This window comes from Erpetoichthys calabaricus, chromosome 16, assembly GCF_900747795.2.
Source record: "Erpetoichthys calabaricus chromosome 16, fErpCal1.3, whole genome shotgun sequence".
Lineage (NCBI taxonomy): Eukaryota > Metazoa > Chordata > Cladistia > Polypteriformes > Polypteridae > Erpetoichthys > Erpetoichthys calabaricus.
In genome coordinates this window covers 35,689,146-35,707,850 of record NC_041409.2, presented here as the reverse complement: position 1 = coordinate 35,707,850, position 18,705 = coordinate 35,689,146, and the positions used below count along the sequence as shown (strand labels likewise).

Genomic DNA, 18,705 nt, shown 5'->3' with positions numbered 1-18,705 from the left:
TCACAAGCCATCCTCCAAGTGGGACAAAAGCAAATGGCCAGCCTATCTAGCCAAAACAACGTTTCTATTGCCAGAGACATGCATGTAGCTATCCACTGGTGGAGGACTAGTTTGTCAGCTCATGCTTCACAAAAGGCTCAGTGGTTTGACATTTGACGATACTATGTTTCTTTCATGACGAAAGTCTCCACCCCAATGTCCATGACACAAACTAATAACATCACAAAATAATAAAGTGATCAACCTCTTCAGCAAAAGGAACAGGATCCTTAATGATCTGAAGGATCACTTACAAGATACATTTTTATTTTTGTTCTCTAAAGTATTGCTTCCTGAACTATGCCTTATAACCCTGATAGGGTCTTGACTCGTGAACATGTTGTGTAGTAAAATTAATCTTGTTTGTCCAAGTGTGTTGTGTGCAATATAACACTTAACATTTATTGTGATATGAAGCAATCCGAGACGTAGCCTATAAACCAGTGAGCATTCATTTCAATTGTACAAGAACATAATAAATATTCTCCTTGTCACCATCACCACTCATAAAACCTTCTATAACATTGAAACTGAGATTACCGACAAGCAAAGATGCATATAAGAAAGGAGGAGACCGACAAGGTTCAGAAGTAAAATTATGAAATGAAAATAATGGGTAAGGCCCAAAGATGAGATGAGTTTCAAGTGTTGTGGGGGTGTGTCAGTAGGTGAAGGGTATATACAGTGCCATCCATGTTTGGGACAAAGACACATTTTTCCTTGATTTCCTCCTCTACTCCACAGGTTTAAAAGTACAAATCAAACAATTCAGACATGATTAAATTGCACATTGTATACTTTCATTAAGGGTATTTGCACACATTACAGTCGCACCATGTTGAAATGGCATCTTTTTTTACAATTCCCCATTTCAGTGAATCATAATGTTTGGGACACAGCAATGGCAGGTACTGGATATTAATGCAGTCACATTTAGTACTTTGATGCATATCCCTTGCATACAATGACTGCTCAAAGTCTGCTAATCATAGACATCACCAGGTGCTGAGTATGCTATTCAACAAACAACCTGAAGACTCTGAAGATCAGACCAAAAGGAATGCAGCATGGAGAAGGATGACTGTTGAATTTAATATGGAATTGCCAATATGGCCAATGCCGAGGTCTAGGAAATTGCCAAAGTCAGCACCTTTGTTACAGTTAACAAAGCCTGCCTATTAGTGAAATTTAGGTTATTATACATTAACATTACTATTTTATCTTGGAGTAAAGTTTTGTACATGTGCTCCTTCAAGAGAATACAGTGCTGACAATTAGGCTATGGCATTATGTTCCTGCCAAATCACCACAGGTATTCCATTTTGTTATGCAGCTTCTGCCACTGCATTTGTATCCATTACTGCACTATGTGAATGTGCCAAGTGCAAAAGTACAAAGAGTCCATAACACCCTCCACCAAAGCATAAAAATGGCATAACACAAGGGGCTTTTCTGCACTGTTAATTGTAGGAGAAGTCAAGACATCACTGATACTCCCTGCTTCAGTGGATGGCCCTCTCCCTTTTCTACTAGTATGCTGTACTCCACCTAATGCTTAAAAATGCAAACCTGTGACTTCATACCCTTCACACCCCCCCATCTTCATGACCAACCCATGAAGCTATTGGAACTGCTCTTCAAATCAAGATGCTTATGTCAGGGTTCAGCAAAGGAGAATACTAGAGTATTTCTGAAACTCTTCTACATAAGGGTTTGTGAGAAATACCGTACAATGTTTTTTTTCCCCAAACTGTGTTGAACAATTTATCATTACAAAAATAATATCATGCTCCAAAGATAAATGGGGCCACTTGGAAAATAAGCAGGGAACATTAGAAGCAGATGTTAACCCAAAATGTTTTAAGTTTACCCAGGGCAAACAGTAACTGAAAGACTCTTCCTGTATACTCTTTACTTCTTTTGTTTACTGACCTAAATTAATTTGTTCTTCATTTGCACACCAAAAAGATTCTTAACACTGAAATGGTAAATGCAAATGGAAGTGTTTTAAGAGTAAATTTTGCACTGAGCGGACTGACGTCACATGAACTTCTGGCAAATAATCAATGATGACTGCAAACCCCTCTTCTTACACGTCTGATAACCTTTAAAGATCTGTATATACACAAAGGGCAGAAAACTACACACACATATTATATATATATATATATATATATATATACACACACACATACATATATACTGTATATACACATACATATACAGTATATATATATATATATATATATATATATATATATATATATATATATATATATATACACACACACACACATATATATTTATATATATATACACATACATACAGTTAGGTCCATAGATGTTTGGAGAGAGACAACTTTTTTCTAATTTTGGTTCTGTACATTACCACAATGAATTTTAAATGAAACAACTCAGATGCAGTTGAAGTGCAGACTTTCAGCTTTAATTCAGTGGGGTGAACAAAATGATTGCATAAAAATGTGAGGCAACTAAAGCATTTTTTTAACACAATCCCTTCACAAGCGTTACCTGTGTCGCGTACTCTTTGCATTATTTGACAGTAAACTATTTCAACCATTCTATGATCTGCTTCTCGCAACTGAAATGAGGGCACCGTGGCGGATGTTAGCTGACTTGCTGACCAACCACAAGCGTTACCTGGTAGGTAACCACCCATACAATCAGATTGTGACACAGACTACGAATGCAATGAATGTAATTACCCCAATCTACATGCTGTCAAATGAATGAAACACACGCCATGGCGCAACATTAGAGGCTTCGCCTCTGGCGCTGACGTCCGAGGTTCAATTCCCCGAGAGGGGGGTGCAGTGAGTGTGTACGCCTGATGAGCCCAGAATTAGGGCGAAACACGTGTCGTGTACTCTTTGCATTATTTGACAGTAAACTATTTCAACCATATATATATATATATATATATATATATATATATATATATATATATATACACACATATACACATACATATACATATATATATATATATATACATATACAGTGCATCCGGAAAGTATTCACAGCGCATCACTTTTTCCACATTTTGTTATGTTACAGCCTTATTCCAAAATGGATTAAATTCATTTTTTTCCTCAGAATTCTACACACAACACCCCATAATGACAACATGAAAAAAGTTTACTTGAGGTTTTTGCAAATTTATTAAAAATAAAAAAATTGAGAAAGCACATGTACATAAGTATTCATAGCCTTTGCCGTGAAGCTCGAAATTGAGCTCAGATGCATCCTGTTTCCCCTGATCATCCTTGAGATGTTTCTGCAGCTTAATTGGAGTCCACCTGTGGTAAATTCAGTTGACTGGACATGATTTGGAAAGGCACACACCTGTCTATATAAAGTCCCACAGTTGACAGTTCATGTCAGAGCAAAAACCAAGCATGAAGTCAAAGGAATTGTCTGTAGACCTCCGAGACAGGATTGTCTTGAGGCACATATCTGGGGAAGGTTACGGAAACATTTCTGCTGCTTTGAAGGTCCCAGTGAGCACAGTGGCCTCCATCATCCGTAAGTGGAAGAAGTTTGAAACCACCAGGACTCTTCCTAGGGCTGGCCGGCCATCTAAACTGAGCGATCGGGGGAGAAGGGCCTTACTCAGGGAGGTGACCAAGAACCCGATGGTCACTCTGTCAGAGCTCCAGAGGTCCTCTGTGGAGAGAGGAGAACCTTCCAGAAGGACAGCCATCTCTGCAGCAATCCACCAATCAGGCCTGTATGGTAGAGTGGCCAGACGGAAACCACTCCTTAGTAAAAGGCACATGGCAGCCCGCCTGGAGTTTGCCAAAAGGCACCTGAAGGACTCTCAGACCATGAGAAAGAAAATTCTCTGGTCTGATGAGACAAAGATTGAACTCTTTGATGTGAATGCCAGGTGTCACGTTTGGAGGAAACCTGGCACCATCTCTACAGTGAAGCATGGTGGTGGCAGCATCATGCTGTGGGGATGTTTTTCAGCGGCAGGAACTGGGAGACTAGTCAGGATAAAGGGAAAGATGACTGCAGCAATGTACAGAGACATCCTGGATGAAAACCTGCTCCAGAGCGCTCTTGACCTCAGACTGGGGCAACGGTTCATCTTTCAGCAGGACAACGACCCTAAGCACACAGCCAAGATATCAAAGGAGTGGCTTTAGGACAACTCTGTGAATGTCCTTGAGTGGCCCAGCCAGAGCCCAGACTTGAATCCGATTGAACATCTCTGGAGAGATCTTAAAATGGCTGTGCACCGACGCTTCCCATCCAACCTGATGGAGCTTGAGAGGTGCTGCAAAGACGAATGGGCGAAACTGGCCAAGGATAGGTATGCCAAGCTTGTGGCATTATATTCAAAAAGACTTGAGGCTGTAATTGCTGCCAAAGGTGCATCGATAAAGTATTGAGCAAAGGCTGTGAATACTTATATACATGTGATTTCTCAGTTTTTTTATTTTTAATAAATTTGCAAAAACCTCAAGTAAACTTTTTTTCACATTGTCATTATGGGGTGTTGTGTGCAGAATTCTGAGGAAAAAAATGAATTTAATCCATTTTGGAATAAGGCTGTAACAAAACAAAATGTGGAAAAAGTGATGTGCTGTGAATACTTTCTGGATGCACTGTATACTGTATATATATATATATATATATACATACATACTGTCACACACGTGTGTTTAGGAGACAACTAAAGGGCTTGAATACATGTGATTCCATGCCAGACCAGGGGGTGGCGAAGTGCACTAATTTTCTCTCTCAATCTTTTGCAGACCATTCCAGGGAAATCCTGCCCGGCTCTGGGGCAGCCAATGACGTCACTTCCGGTTCTGGTATCGATGACATCACCTCATTCGCTGGCCTTTAAAGCCGCCATCTTCTCTCAAGAGAACCAGTTCTGTTTTGGACTCAGTTGAATGAACATGTGTTTGTTTATGAATCAGTTTTGCAGCCGGGAACAATTATACGGGTGGCTGCCCCAAATCTTCTCAACGTCTTATGGTCGTTTTTGTGTCAATACATATACATATATATATATATATATATATATATATATATATATATATATATATATATATACACACATATATATATATATATATATACACATACATACATATATATATACACACACACACACACATACATACATACATACATACATACATACATACATATACATATATATATACAGTGATACCTTGAGATACGAGTTTAATTTGTTCTGTGACCAAGCTCTTAAGTCAAAATGCTTGTATCTCAAATTCATTTTCCCCATTGAAATTAATTGAAATTAGATTAATTCGTGCAAGCCCCCAAAAAACCACCCCAATTTTTTGTTAAATGTTTTCAACATAAGAAAAATGTATTTATAATGAACAAATATTGTATACAAACAAAATAAAACCTAATACATAAAAAAAAATCTAAAGAAATAAACAGACGTTGGCAAAGCCGATTAGCGTATTGTAATGTTTTTTTTCTTTCACTTCACTTTTGCTTAACTTAATTTTCTTTTTCACTAGTTTTTTTCTTTTTTGCCACGCTTTCATCTCTTTCATTCGCATGGCATTTCAATAGAAATCTGTCCAAGGAGCTTTGTTTAGTCCTCCCCTTTAGAATGTTTCTGAAATGAGTTAGGCAAGTGTCATTAAATAGCACGGCTGCACGTTCAGTTTCTTTTCAATAAAGTCAGGCGTTAGGCAAGTGTCATTAAATAGCGCAGCTGCAAGTTCAGTTTCTTTTCAATAAAGTCAGGCGTTAGGCAAGTGTCATTAAATAGCGCCACTGTATGATCAGTTGTAATTTTTTCAGGGTGTTTCTTTTCTTTAAAGTTCGAAAACTTTTTCCCACATTGCAAACACTTCCTTTATCTCACTTTAAGAGATAAACTCCTCCGCGATACCGATCTCCTGCAGAACCTCCATATGTTGCTGCGTATGTAGTTTCGTCATCTCCTCTGTCGTCAGTTCCTCGGAATGTGCGGGGATAAGCTCTTTGAAGCTTGTATTTAGAATTTTGGCTCGTAACTCAAGACAAAAAATCGACCTAGTAACGGCTCGTATTTCAAAAAACTCGTACATTGGGGCACTCGTATCTCAAGGTATCACTGTACATACATATACATACATATATATATACAGTATGTATATGTATATATATATATATATATATATATATATATATATATATATATATATATTTGTAGGAGATCCACAAAGGAAGAGAATGAATCACGTATCATAAAGTACTTTTTATTCCTGAGCTTTCATCAGAGGATAATGATTAGACATACAAGAACTACATGGAATGCTATAAACTGCGTTTTCGTGTCACGTACCCTGTCCAAATCAGGCATCAGAATACCACACAAACCTATGAACAATCTGCGCACTGCTCTTTTTAATGCCAAAAACAAGAAATTGGCAGCAGAAACATGAAACGCAGTTTATAGCATTCCATGCAGTTCTTGCCCAGTGGTATACATAGGACAAACGTAATAAAGAATTGCAACACGTATACAGGAGCATTAAAACGCCGTCACAAGGAAGGACTCACGATCACTGATTTATACGCACACAAATTCAACTGGACATACACTTAACTGGGACAATGTACAAATAAGATTTAAGGCCAGTACTAAAAGTGCCAAGAGAGCTGGCTGAATCTTGGCTATCAAACGAAAACACCATTAACAGACATTTATACATGAACCCAGAATATGCAAACTTAAGAAGAAGAACATCCTCATAATAAATAAAACTTTACGACAAACACCCTCCTAACTCCCCCTCACCTAATTGTGCTATATATTGCCTTTGATCCTTGTATGTCTAATCATTATCCTCTGATGACAGCCCCTGGCAGGAGCTGAAAGCTCAGGAATAAAAACTGCTTTATGATATATGATTCATTCTCTCCCTTTGTGGACCTCCTACTACAAATATGCAAGCTGTATCACAAACCTTCGCTTCCATATTATATATATATATATATATATATATATATATATATATATATATATACACATATACAGTGCATCCGGAAAGTATTCCCAGCGCATCACTTTTTCCACATTTTGTTATGTTACAGCCTTATTCCAAAATGGATTAAATTCTTTTTTTTCCTCAGAATTCTACACACAACACCCCATAATGACAATGTAAAAAAAGTTTACTTGAGGTTTTTGCAAATTTATTAAAAATAAAACTGAGAAATCCCATGTACATAAGTATTCACAGCCTTTGCTCAATACTTTGTCAATGCACCTTTGGCAGCAATTACAGCCTCAAGTCTTTTTGAATATGATGCCACAAACTTGGCACACCTATCCTTGGCCAGTTTCACCCATTCCTCTTTGCAGCACCTCTCAAGCTCCACCAGGTTGGATGGGAAGCATCGGTGCACAGCCATTTTAAGATCTCTCCAGAGATGTTCAGTCGGATTCAAGTCTGGGCTCTGGCTGGGCCACTCAAGGACATTCACAGAGTTGTCCTGAAGCCACTCCTTTGATATCTTGGCTGTGTGCTTAGGGTCGTTGTCCTGCTGAAAGATGAACCGTTGCCCCAGTCTGAGGTCAAGAGCGCTCTGGAGCAGGTTTTCATCCAGGATGTCTCTGTACATTGCTGCAGTCATCTTTCTCTTTATCCTGACTAGTCTCCCAGTTCCTGCCGCTTAAAAACATCCCCACAGCATGATGCTGCCACCACCATGCTTCACTGCAGGGATAGTGCCAGGTTTTCCCCAAATGTGACGCCTGGCATTCACACCAAAGAGTTCAATCTTTGTCTCATCAGACCAGAGAATTTTCTTTCTCATGGTCTGAGAGTCCTTCAGGTGCCTTTTGGCAAACTCAAGGCGGGCTGCCATGTGCCTTTTACTAAGGAGTGGCTTCCATCTGGCCACTCTACTATACAGGCCTGATTGGTGGATTGCTGAAGAGATGGTTGTCCTTCTGGAAGGTTCTCCTCTCTCCACAAAGGACCTCTGGAGCTCTGACAGAGTGACTATCGGGTTCTTGGTCACCTTACTGACTAAGGCCCTTCTCCCCCGATCGTTCTGTTTAGATGGCCAGCCAGCTCTAGGAAGAGTCCTGGTGGTTTTCAAACTTCTTCCACTTACGGATGATGGAGGCCACTGTGCTCATTGGGACCTTCAAAGCAGCAGAAATGTTTCCGTAACCTTCCCCAGATTTGTGCCTCGAGACAATCCTGTCTCGGAGGTCTACAGACAATTCCTTTGACTTCATGCTTGGTTTGTGCTCTGACCTGAACTGTCAACTGTGGGACCTTATATAGACAGGTGTGTGCCTTTCCAAATCATGTCCAGTCAACTGAATTTACCACAGGCGAACTCCAATTAAGCTGCAGAGACATCTCAAGGATGATCTGGGGAAACAGGATGCACCTGAGCTCAATTTCGGGCTTCATGGCAAAGGCAGTGAATACTTCTGTACATGTGCTTTCTCAATTTTATTATTTTTAATAAATTTGCAAAAACCTCAAGTAAACTTTTTTCACATTGTCATTATGGGGTGTTGTGTGTGGAATTCTGAGGAAAAAAAAGAATTTAATCCATTTTGGAATAAGGCTGTAACAGAACAAAATGTGGAAAAAGTGATATACACACACACACACACACATACATATATACATACATATATGCATACATATACAAAGTGAGACACAAAAATAACCAGACTGGGCTTGGGGCTTTCCTGGAAAACCGTCTGGAGGTCGGCCGAATGGGAATCATAGAACTATATCCCCTCCTACACACCCTCCCAAACCGTCGACCGGCTAGATATATCCTGTGAACAGCATAGTCAGTATTTGCACAACAATTGCTACACGAGTTGCCGCTATAATATCAGGTGAAAAAATCGAACAGTGAATCAACATCAAATTTCTCACAAAATTGAACAAAACGGCCACAGAAGCTTATGAAATGACAAAAACAGTGTACGGTGATAACAGTTTGCCTCACACACAAGTTTTTGAGTGGCACAAACGTTTCAAGGAAGGACAAGAAAATGTGGAAGACATTCAACGCCCAGGTCAAGAGGAGGGGTGGGTGCTTCACCAAGATAATGTTCTCACAGCTTTTTCTGTAAAGCAGTTTTTGACTGACAAAAACATTCCTGTCCTCAATCATCCTCCCTATTCACCCGATTTAGCTCCCTGGGATTTTTACTTGTTCTCGAAAATCAAAAGTGACCTGAAGGGAACACATTTTTCTTCAATTGATGAAGTGAAGACAGAAACGGCAAGCCTGTTGAAGTGCCTCAAGCAAGAAGACTTCCAGGACTGTTTCAATCAATGGAAGATACTTATGGAGTGGTGTAGAGATCAGAAGGGGGAGTATATATAAGGTGACAGTGTTTAGAATGCTGTAATTCATCAATATTTTTTTTTTTACCAATCCAGTTATTTTTGTGTCTCACCTCACCTGCTGGCTATTTTGTCAAAGCCAAAATGTTAAACTGATCATTGCTGGCAAATGCCACATCACATCCCTATTTTTTTTTCTTCACCAAAACCTAAAACACTGTTGTTTTCATAGATCTTTTACAAAGTTTCTAAACCAAACCTTTTTACTTTGTGTTTTCTGAGTTTCATTAATGCTAGGATAATGAGGCTTGTTTTCTTTATTATTTCAAATTTAGATCATTGGTATATATACGCTGAGATCTTTGACAGCGGATTGCTATCAAACAAATCAGAAAGTCAATGCTGTTAATAACAAAAACAAGACAGTACTTATTTCAAAAATGAAGTAAAACAAATGAGAACCTTTGGCAATGAAATTCAGACAGCAACTGAATAATACAAAACAAAACAATTTTTCACTTAGATCCAATGGACATAATTGTCGGACAGTAAAATGACGTATTGATGAGGTAACTCAAGATCTTCTGAAGCAAACAAAGACAGCCACTCCATAAAATAAAACCAGACTGTGCCACAAAAAGAGAGTATTTCTCTATGCAGAGATGTGAAAACCAAATAATATGCTTGAATCTAGACATACAGATGAACACAAGTACATGATGACCACTTACTGGTTTCTGCACTCCGCTGCTGAGTTGCTCTAACTCATAATTGATCTCTTTCAGTCGACTTTCTTGCTCCCGTTTCTCTCTCACATCTTGCAGAGCCTTCTCTCCTGGATTAATATCTGCAACGCTCTTCACATCTGTTTTCGACTCCTAAAAAATAGAGAGAGGGGTTTAAACACACACTGTCAGTGAGGGTACAAATCAAGAACTTCCACAGACTTCAACCTAAGACTATGAGCTCAACTCAGACCTAGAGGACTGGCACAGCCCAGCAACAAATGCTGTTAGCTGCCAGCTATGTGGTATAGCTAGTGACAACAGTGTCAGATGTGCCACCCTGGAGTTCAGCTTATTATTGTGATCTGTCAAAGTCAAAGGAGAGCAACTGAAAGTTAAGGGTGGCAGGTTAGGGAGGAGATTTTAGGTACCTGAAATAAACATCATGGTTTGAGGTCTCAAAGAATTGACTTATTTTACTTAATTTTCTGGTTGGTTGGTTTGATTTTTTTTTTCATTTTTCATTATTTTGGACATGTTACCATGACCCAGAAATAACACAAGAGTAAGCCAATTTAAAACTCATGTGAAACAACTTGGAAACTCAGCATGACTTAAGCTCCTCTATTTTTCCAATCATCTAAGTATGGATGTGAGAACAAGAAGCTTGAAATGTTGTTTCCTGGTTTAGTTTCCTAAAAATGTTGAAAGACTTAAAAAAAAAACAAAAAAAAAACATATCTGTTATCATAGTCAATCAACACTGCAATAATAGTTCCAACAGTGATATTATGGTAAGTCAGTTACTTAATAAAAAATTAATTTTAATGAAATACAGTAATAAAACAGTCTCAATAATATACACAAATGTAGATAATGACATCCACAACATATATAATAATATTTCCCAAACCTCTGTAGCGTCACAACCCAGTTTTTCACATGCCAGTGTGTTTGTGACCCTCCATGATTTTTATTGTGACCCATTCTCCCCCTTTTTGAATTACAAGGTTTGGCTCATGTGATCACCAAATCGTTAGGTGACTCAAACATGGTCATCAATGTTTCTCCCCTTCTTGGTGAATCCAGAAAGTTAAATTGTTTAATTTTATTAAAAAAAAAAAAAGTTAAGGCAGTTTTAGTAATCCTGAATCAAATTTTAATAATGAGGTCAGTGCAATGCAAGTCCTGTTGGATGTTGGACTTTTTAGATGATGTTTTGGAGGAGCCAGTTGTCTATGAGGACTACATCTGCAGGAGATGCCAGCTAATCCAGCACCTCAAGCTCAGGTTCACTGAACTGGAGGAGGAGTTGGCTGGCCTGCGTTGTACTAGAGAATTAGTGGACCTGGCCCAGGTGTCCTTTAGAGAGATAGTGTGCACCCCTAAGGTAGTGCTGGAGGAGATTCCAGACCAGACAGGTAGAGATAGGTGGTCACGGTCTCAAGGTGTACAGTAATGGCTGAACACTGTCTGGGGGAATCAACCCCAGAATTAGAAATGTCAAACAGTTTTCAGGTCCTTGTGGAGCTGGACAGTGTTTCTGATGATTCTGAGGTGGTAGCCAGGGATGAGGAGCCCCAATGGGCCACCTCAAAACCAGTTCCCAGAAAGAGAAAGGTAGTGATAGTTGGGGCTAGCGCAGGCTTGCTCCAGAGACAGAGAATTTTGCATGGTGTGTTGCCTTCCAGGTGCACAGGTGGGGGACCTCCCTGGAAGGGTAGGTAGGCTCTTGGCCAGAGCGGGATTGAATCCAATTGTCATTGTCCATGTTGGAACAAATAACATACATAAGGGTAGTCTGTCAGTTCTGCGATCCAAATTCAAAGAGTTAGGTGCCAGGCTGAGGAGCAGTACTGACAAGGTAGTCTTCTCTGAAGTTCTGCCGGTGCCACGCGTCATTCCCGATAAGATTGAGGAGATTGGAAGGCTTAATGTGTGGCTCAAATCTTGGTGCAGGGTAGAAGGGTATACTGTATGTTTATGGGGCACTGGGACTCCTTTTGGAACAGATGGGACCTGTTTCATCGTGACAGGTTACACCTGAACTGGTGGGACACCAATGTATTGGGGAGGCGTATGAGTAGGCTAGTTGAGGATTGTTTAAACTAGGAAATAAGGGCACAGGGAGTTTTGGACAGGCAAGGTTTAGATCTATGCATGGAGGAACAAACAACGGTGTAGAAATAAAAATGCCTAGTAATGTAAATTCTAAGCCAATATTTAAATGTAGAAGGAGTAACACATTAAAAATAGCTTGCCTTAATGCTAGACGCAAGTTGGAGCTGTATGTAGCAGACCATAAGTATGATATTATAGCAATAACGGAAACCTGGCTAAATAACAAAGATGGGGATGAGTGTAACATAGAGGGATACACATTTTTAGGAAGGATAGACAGAACAGAAAAGGAGGTGGGGTTGCTGTTTATGTCATACAGAATTTAAATGCAAGTCCTTATCAGCTGGACGATGAGCCCCATCTTAGTGAAGACATGTGGCTTCGCCTAGAAAGCATTAGGGAAAGAGGTCTTATTTTAGGAGTGTGTTATAGACCACCCAATGCAGACAGTAATTTCTACACACATCTTTTAGTAATATTAAAAAGGCAAGTTTACAGGGAGATATTATAGTCATGGGGAAATTAAACTATCCGAATATTAACTGGGTTAACTTTGCAAATGGAGAAGCACGAGAGCAGGTGTTTTTAAAAGTAACCAGTGACTGTTTTTTAGCACAGTATGTTGAAGCACCAATGCGGGGTGAAGCCTGTCTGGATTTAGTATTTTGTAATAATCAGGTTTTCATTCTAACCCTTTTCTTAATTTGTGACCTAATTGACTTGATTTTAAATGTTCAGACCCCTTGTTTTCTATTCCTTAATTAGCTGCCAAACAATAGTGAGATACAAAATGAGCCAAAACATGACCAGCAAACTGTGTCCATCATACAATATCTAAAAATAAAGAAAGATGAAGGTCTCAGCTGCAACTGGTTGGAGTGAAATTAGTTGGAGTTTGAGGCCCTGACTTAGTTGGTCTTCTTTTGGCTCACTCACTTCACATTTCATTTCTGGTTGGGTGCAATTTAAGGAAAGAAAGGAAGCAATTCAGAGCAACGATGAAGAAATTCAGGGGAACAAATCTTAAAAAAGTAAGTCACTTAAAATTAATTAAAAATTAGCAGCAAAAACAGTTCACTTATTAAGAAATGGGTTCGAATGAAAACCTGCAGCCACTGTGGTACTCCAGGACCGAAGTTGGCAACCCCTGCACTAGTTTATCTTCAGTTCACAAAAATTACATGACATAAAAGTGTGGTAGAAAATGGAGAGGAATGGGAGACGTCCAGGTGAGGACACAACACCATGGCCATCAGACTCCTTTACTAGGGTAAATTGATTTCACAAAGAGTCAGAAAATGCTATTTTTTGTGCATCCTGGAAACAAAAACTCATGGCTACTTGTTGAGACACTGCACTATAGCTAGAAGGCTTCAGTGCAGACTTTAAAGGAAAGGAAAGGCTTGATAGGATCCAGAGAAAGACCACCTGGGCACCAGAAAACATTTGCTGTCTGGTGAAGCTGGGTTTAGTAAAATATAAAAATGTGTGACTCACAACTCCCAAGCTGCACTAAAACAAATATGCTCTGCAGAGCTCACTTTTCAGTAAATGTGAAATACAAAAAGACCAAATAGATAAAGACAATAGAGGGATGGTGGAGGAGGTTCACGAGTAACTCTACAATAATGAGGGTAGACGTGGACTCAAAGTGCAGTGCTGCAGTCTAAGTGGTCCCATCTCTTCCTCCCAAGATCTTAAATATGCAACACCTTCACTGGTCTTCTTGCATTCTCACAATTTACCTTTTTATAACTAGAAATGTAAATAACAGTGGAGAAGTAATTTCAAATTTTGACCATTCTGTGGGGTCGCTGGACAGAGACAGAGAAACAGAGGCAGCTATCCTCCTGTTAAACTCACTGTTGAAACTTCACGAGCAGATATTTGTCATATTCACAACCTGCCCTTATCAGCTTATTTTTGTCCAGCCTGCCCCCCATAGACACTGAGCTAACCCAGCATCCCAGCTCCAAAGCCCTTTAGATTAGTCACAGTTTTTCAATTAAATTTTCAGACACAAGGAATGCCACCAGTAGAAAGAGGAACCTCCTCCTACCCAACCAATCCAAAGAAGTAGCACTAATGGTATAAAATGTCCTGAATGATAAGGTATACCAGAGAAGTGACAGAACATTCTCATAGCTATTTAATCCAATTTATGGTTACAGGGTGCCAGAGTCTACGCTAGCAGTACTGGGCACAGGCAATATCCTTTGCTGGATGGAGTGACAATCTGTCACTGAGGCCACTTATGCACCTACACTCACAATATTGTGAGCAGGGGGGCTAATCGCACCCCTAGAGGATACGGACGCTCCTCTAAAAACGCTGAAAGACTACCTTCACATTGCTCCCTTACTTGTGGCTGCTCTGTCGTGCGATATGCTTCCCGCGCTGTACTTCGCTTACTTAAAAGGTCGAACAGCACCTATTGGTGTTTGTTTATTCTCTCTCTTGCTCTCTCTCTCTCTGACACGTACTCCTTTGAGGAGGAAGATACGTTTGCATTCTTTTAATTGTGAGACAGAACTGTCATCTCTATCTTGTCATGGAGCACATGTAAACTTTTTAAAAAGAGACAAATGTTCGTTTGCAGTATTTGAATAGAGTTCCTGTCTCTACAACTTCCTGTGTTTCTGTGCAACTCTGTGACCCAAGCGTGACAATATACAGTAGCAGAGACAGAGGAAAGGTAGACATTTATACTAAATAAGCAATCATTGTACGTGAAGCCCTAAACCACAGTGCTAACTAGACAAATGGGCATTTATCAGCTTTGATATCCAGAAATTTCATATATAAATTTTAACACAAGGCATGCTAGAGACAAATGTTATAGGATAAGAGGGAATTACAAGGCTTAGATAATAGGAAGGAAACCTACTTGGGCTTTGGTGCCACACATCACTGCAACATTGTGTATAACTGGGCTCTGTTAGGTATGATGGAGATGCCCTTGAAGTTATTATTCCATTGAGTAGAGCAGAACTGCCAGGGCCAACGACCAGATGGTATCTACCCTCACTGTTTACTACAACCCCAATTCAGAAAAAGTCGCGAAGGTATGGAAAATGCAAATAAAAAAAAATGCAGTGATTCTTAAATTTGCTTTGATTTTTATTTCATTGCAGACAGTATGAACCCACAATATTTCATGTTTTGTCTGGTCAACTTAATTTCATTTGTTAATATACATCCATTCCCGCATTTCAGGCCTACATTGACCACTTTGTAATGTGGCCATTCCATCTCACAACACCTAAACATTTTGACATTGAGGATACCAAGTGATTAAGCGTTTCAGGTGTTATTTTCTCCCACTCTCTCTGCAAACATGTGTTAAGGTGTGCAAAAGTACAGGGTCGTCATTGTCGAAATTTTCGTTTCAAAATTCTCCATACATCCTCTATTGCCAGTCCAGTACCCATACCCTCTTCTTCCTTTTGTGCCCTTGCCCTTTACCCACTACACTCCTACAGGTCCTGAAATAGTTTAATGATATGCACTGTAGAGGGAGAAATATGCAAATTCCTTCCAATCTTTCTTTGAGGACCAATGTTTTTAAACATTTTAATAATTATCTCCAACATTTGTTGACAAACTGGAGATCCTTTGTCCATGTCTGCTCATCAAAGACACACCGTTTCATGGATGCTGCTTTTGTACCAATTCATGATTACAGTCACCTGTTGACATCACCTGTTTAAAATCACATCACTATTTCATTATTTTACCTCATTACTGGCCCTAACTTAACCTTGACCAAATTTTTTTTAGAATGTGTTTCAGGCCTGAAATGTAGGAATGGATATGTATTAACAAATGAAATGAAGTTGACCAGACAAAACATGAAATATCATGGGTTCATACTGTCTACAATGAAATAAAAGTCAAATTAAATTTAAAAATCACTGCGTTTTTTTTTTTATTTGCATTTTCCATACCATCCCAACCTTTTCTGATTTGGGGTTGTATGGAGGGTGGGGTGGCTCTTTAATGGTGAACAGGGAGTTAGGGGTGGAGGAGTATCAGACACCACCAGAGAAGATCTTTGGGAGGACTGTCACAGTATTCCTGACCCAAGAACAGGCTCCTAGAGAGTCCCTGAAATTGGCTAGGGTATTGAGGGGTCGAGAACTGAACACAGCCAGGAGCTCATGTGTGAGACCTACAACCCGTCTAAAATAGGACTGAGACACGTAAGATACGTATGTATATGATTGTCGGTTTGCTCTAACTTTTTCATATTACCCTGAAATGTTATTAACAATGTAAATATCTATTCTAGGGTTACTGAACCATTGGAAATTGATTCTGGCATTTGTTGTTAGGCGGTACACTGTCATTTAAAAGATTAAATATTTTTGTGTTATCCCAGGATGCCATTTTGCTTTGTTTTGCTGTTACAATGGAGATATTACCCAGGATGGTCTGAGAGTTTGTCACTGAAGTGACCATATAAAGGTCAGCACATTCACTTCTGTTCTCCTCGTACTTATATGGGTTTTTCTGTTATATCCAAAAGAAGCTCCGGTTCAAATAAATTTCCACTTTTAAAATGGCTTATTGTCAGTAAGTGTGACGGTGTTACCTGAGTAAGCTCAGAAATGGACTTAGGTACCAGCTCCCAGAGATGCTGAACTGGCTGAATTATAACAATAAGTTCACTCATAAAATGCATATGCATAAGGCTGGACGCTTGTTCATATAGAGGGTGCATTTGGAGGACACTGCCTTTCCTCTCTCACTCCTTCGATGACCTCCTTTTTTAAATATACACTTTCACTGTACACATCCGATTACATACAGCTGCTGTGGGACAGCTTCTGACACCACTCTGACCATGTACTTTGATTGCTTTCCTTGCAGTGGTTTGCCAAAATGGTGGGAAGATGCTGGAAGCTGACCAGATCTTCAAGTTATTTTGCAGATAGACACCTATTTTTATCTTGTGTGCTGAATTTAGACAAGTTTCCTAATGAGAAACGGATACTTATCTCACCAAAATTACAGGCTGAGCCTGGCGCCCTCAAATTAAAGATTACAGCAAGAAGGCTGCCAGTGCTGGTGGCACTGATGCCCTGGGCCACAGGTTCATCTACTATTGGGCCAACCAGGCAGCCTGTCCATCTTTAATGTCTCTTTTGCAGACAGGCTGAGGAAGTCTTAGATTGAGCTGTCCAGGGTTAGGAAATGTAATCAAGAAGCAAAGAGCAAACGGAGGTCCTGACTGGGCAGAAATGTAGTAAAAAGCAAGCCTATGGCTTCACACATCCACCCTGCTGGCAAGCCACTCAAATGCCCCTTTATTTTAATAATTTTGAGGTTTTGTGTCTAAAGCACAATTATGTTTCAGTGCCCATGCCTTGGACTATCACATCAGACTTCATAGTCAAGGAGAGGTGCAAAAAATAGGGCCAGTGAATGGATCCAAATGTGCACAGAAGTAATGGAAAGGAATAGCTGAGAAAAGCTGCAATCGGTCTTCCCCAAAGCACCAACATGCACTTACTTTTACCTTTAAAATGATGAATGGTAAGACCTGACTCCCTAAAACTGTGTACAACATTTAAAACAATCATAAAGCAGCATGTAGGTGGCGGTGCTCACAGAGTTTAACTGCATTTTCTTCTCTGGCTACTTTTTCCTTCCAATACCAAAAAGTTACTTCTGTACACATCCCACTTAAGGATGTTGTATGCTGGCAGATGTGGCTCAGGAAATCTCACTGGTGTCACCTCAGTCCGCTCATTACCCTGTCACAAACTTTCTCACTCGTGTAGGGTACTTTATATGGAGGATAATTGTGCTATTCCTCATTAAACCTTGAGAGGCCACTGTTGGCCTAAAGAAACCCCAAGGCTGCCTTTTGAATCCATTGCTGTAAGATCGCCAAGTAAGCCACTGGCAGGTTAAAAACAAATAAAATGTTTACTGTACTTTGGCATTTTTCACTTCCTGTTCAATTTTAATTTCAGCAAGAGGGGACCAGGTACATTTGGCTGATACAGTTCCTATTTTGTTTTAAATGTGGCCTTATTCAAACCACTTAGGACTGCAAACCTCCGATTCACAAAGCTGAGAGAGGAGGTGAGCTAATGATAGGCAATGTTCTTATCCAGTGAATGACAAAATCTTGCTGCGAGACAGTGCTGCCCTCTCGCTGACAGGCAGTGTTACTGTATTGTCCTTTCAACAAGAATAAAAGTTAGTCAGTCTTGATTTAATTCTGGCAGGCAGTTTGGTGCAGTGGTCAAGGTTTTTGGATTTCAAATCCTGAGGTTGTGGGTTCAAATTCCATCACTGACACTGTGAGACCCTGTGCAAGTCACTTCACTTGCTTGTACTTCAACTGGAAAAAGAAGCACAATGTAATCAACTGTATCTCAAATGTTGTAAGTCGCTTTGGATAATGGCGCCGGCCAAATAAATAAAAGTAAATTCTTGTTCAGTTATTTATGCATACAAGTCCTTGT

General features: G+C 39.7%; 1 protein-coding gene across 1 annotated transcript in view; it reads right to left on the bottom strand.

Moving 5' to 3' along the window:
• fsip1 (fibrous sheath interacting protein 1) overlaps window positions 1–18,705 on the bottom strand; it is a 466,416-nt gene that overhangs the window by 198,512 nt on the left and 249,199 nt on the right. Inside the window, exon 10 of the mRNA XM_028821434.2 lies at window positions 10,112–10,258. Coding sequence (XP_028677267.2) covers window positions 10,112–10,258 — 147 coding nt within the window. The remainder of the gene's footprint in view (window positions 1–10,111; window positions 10,259–18,705) is intronic.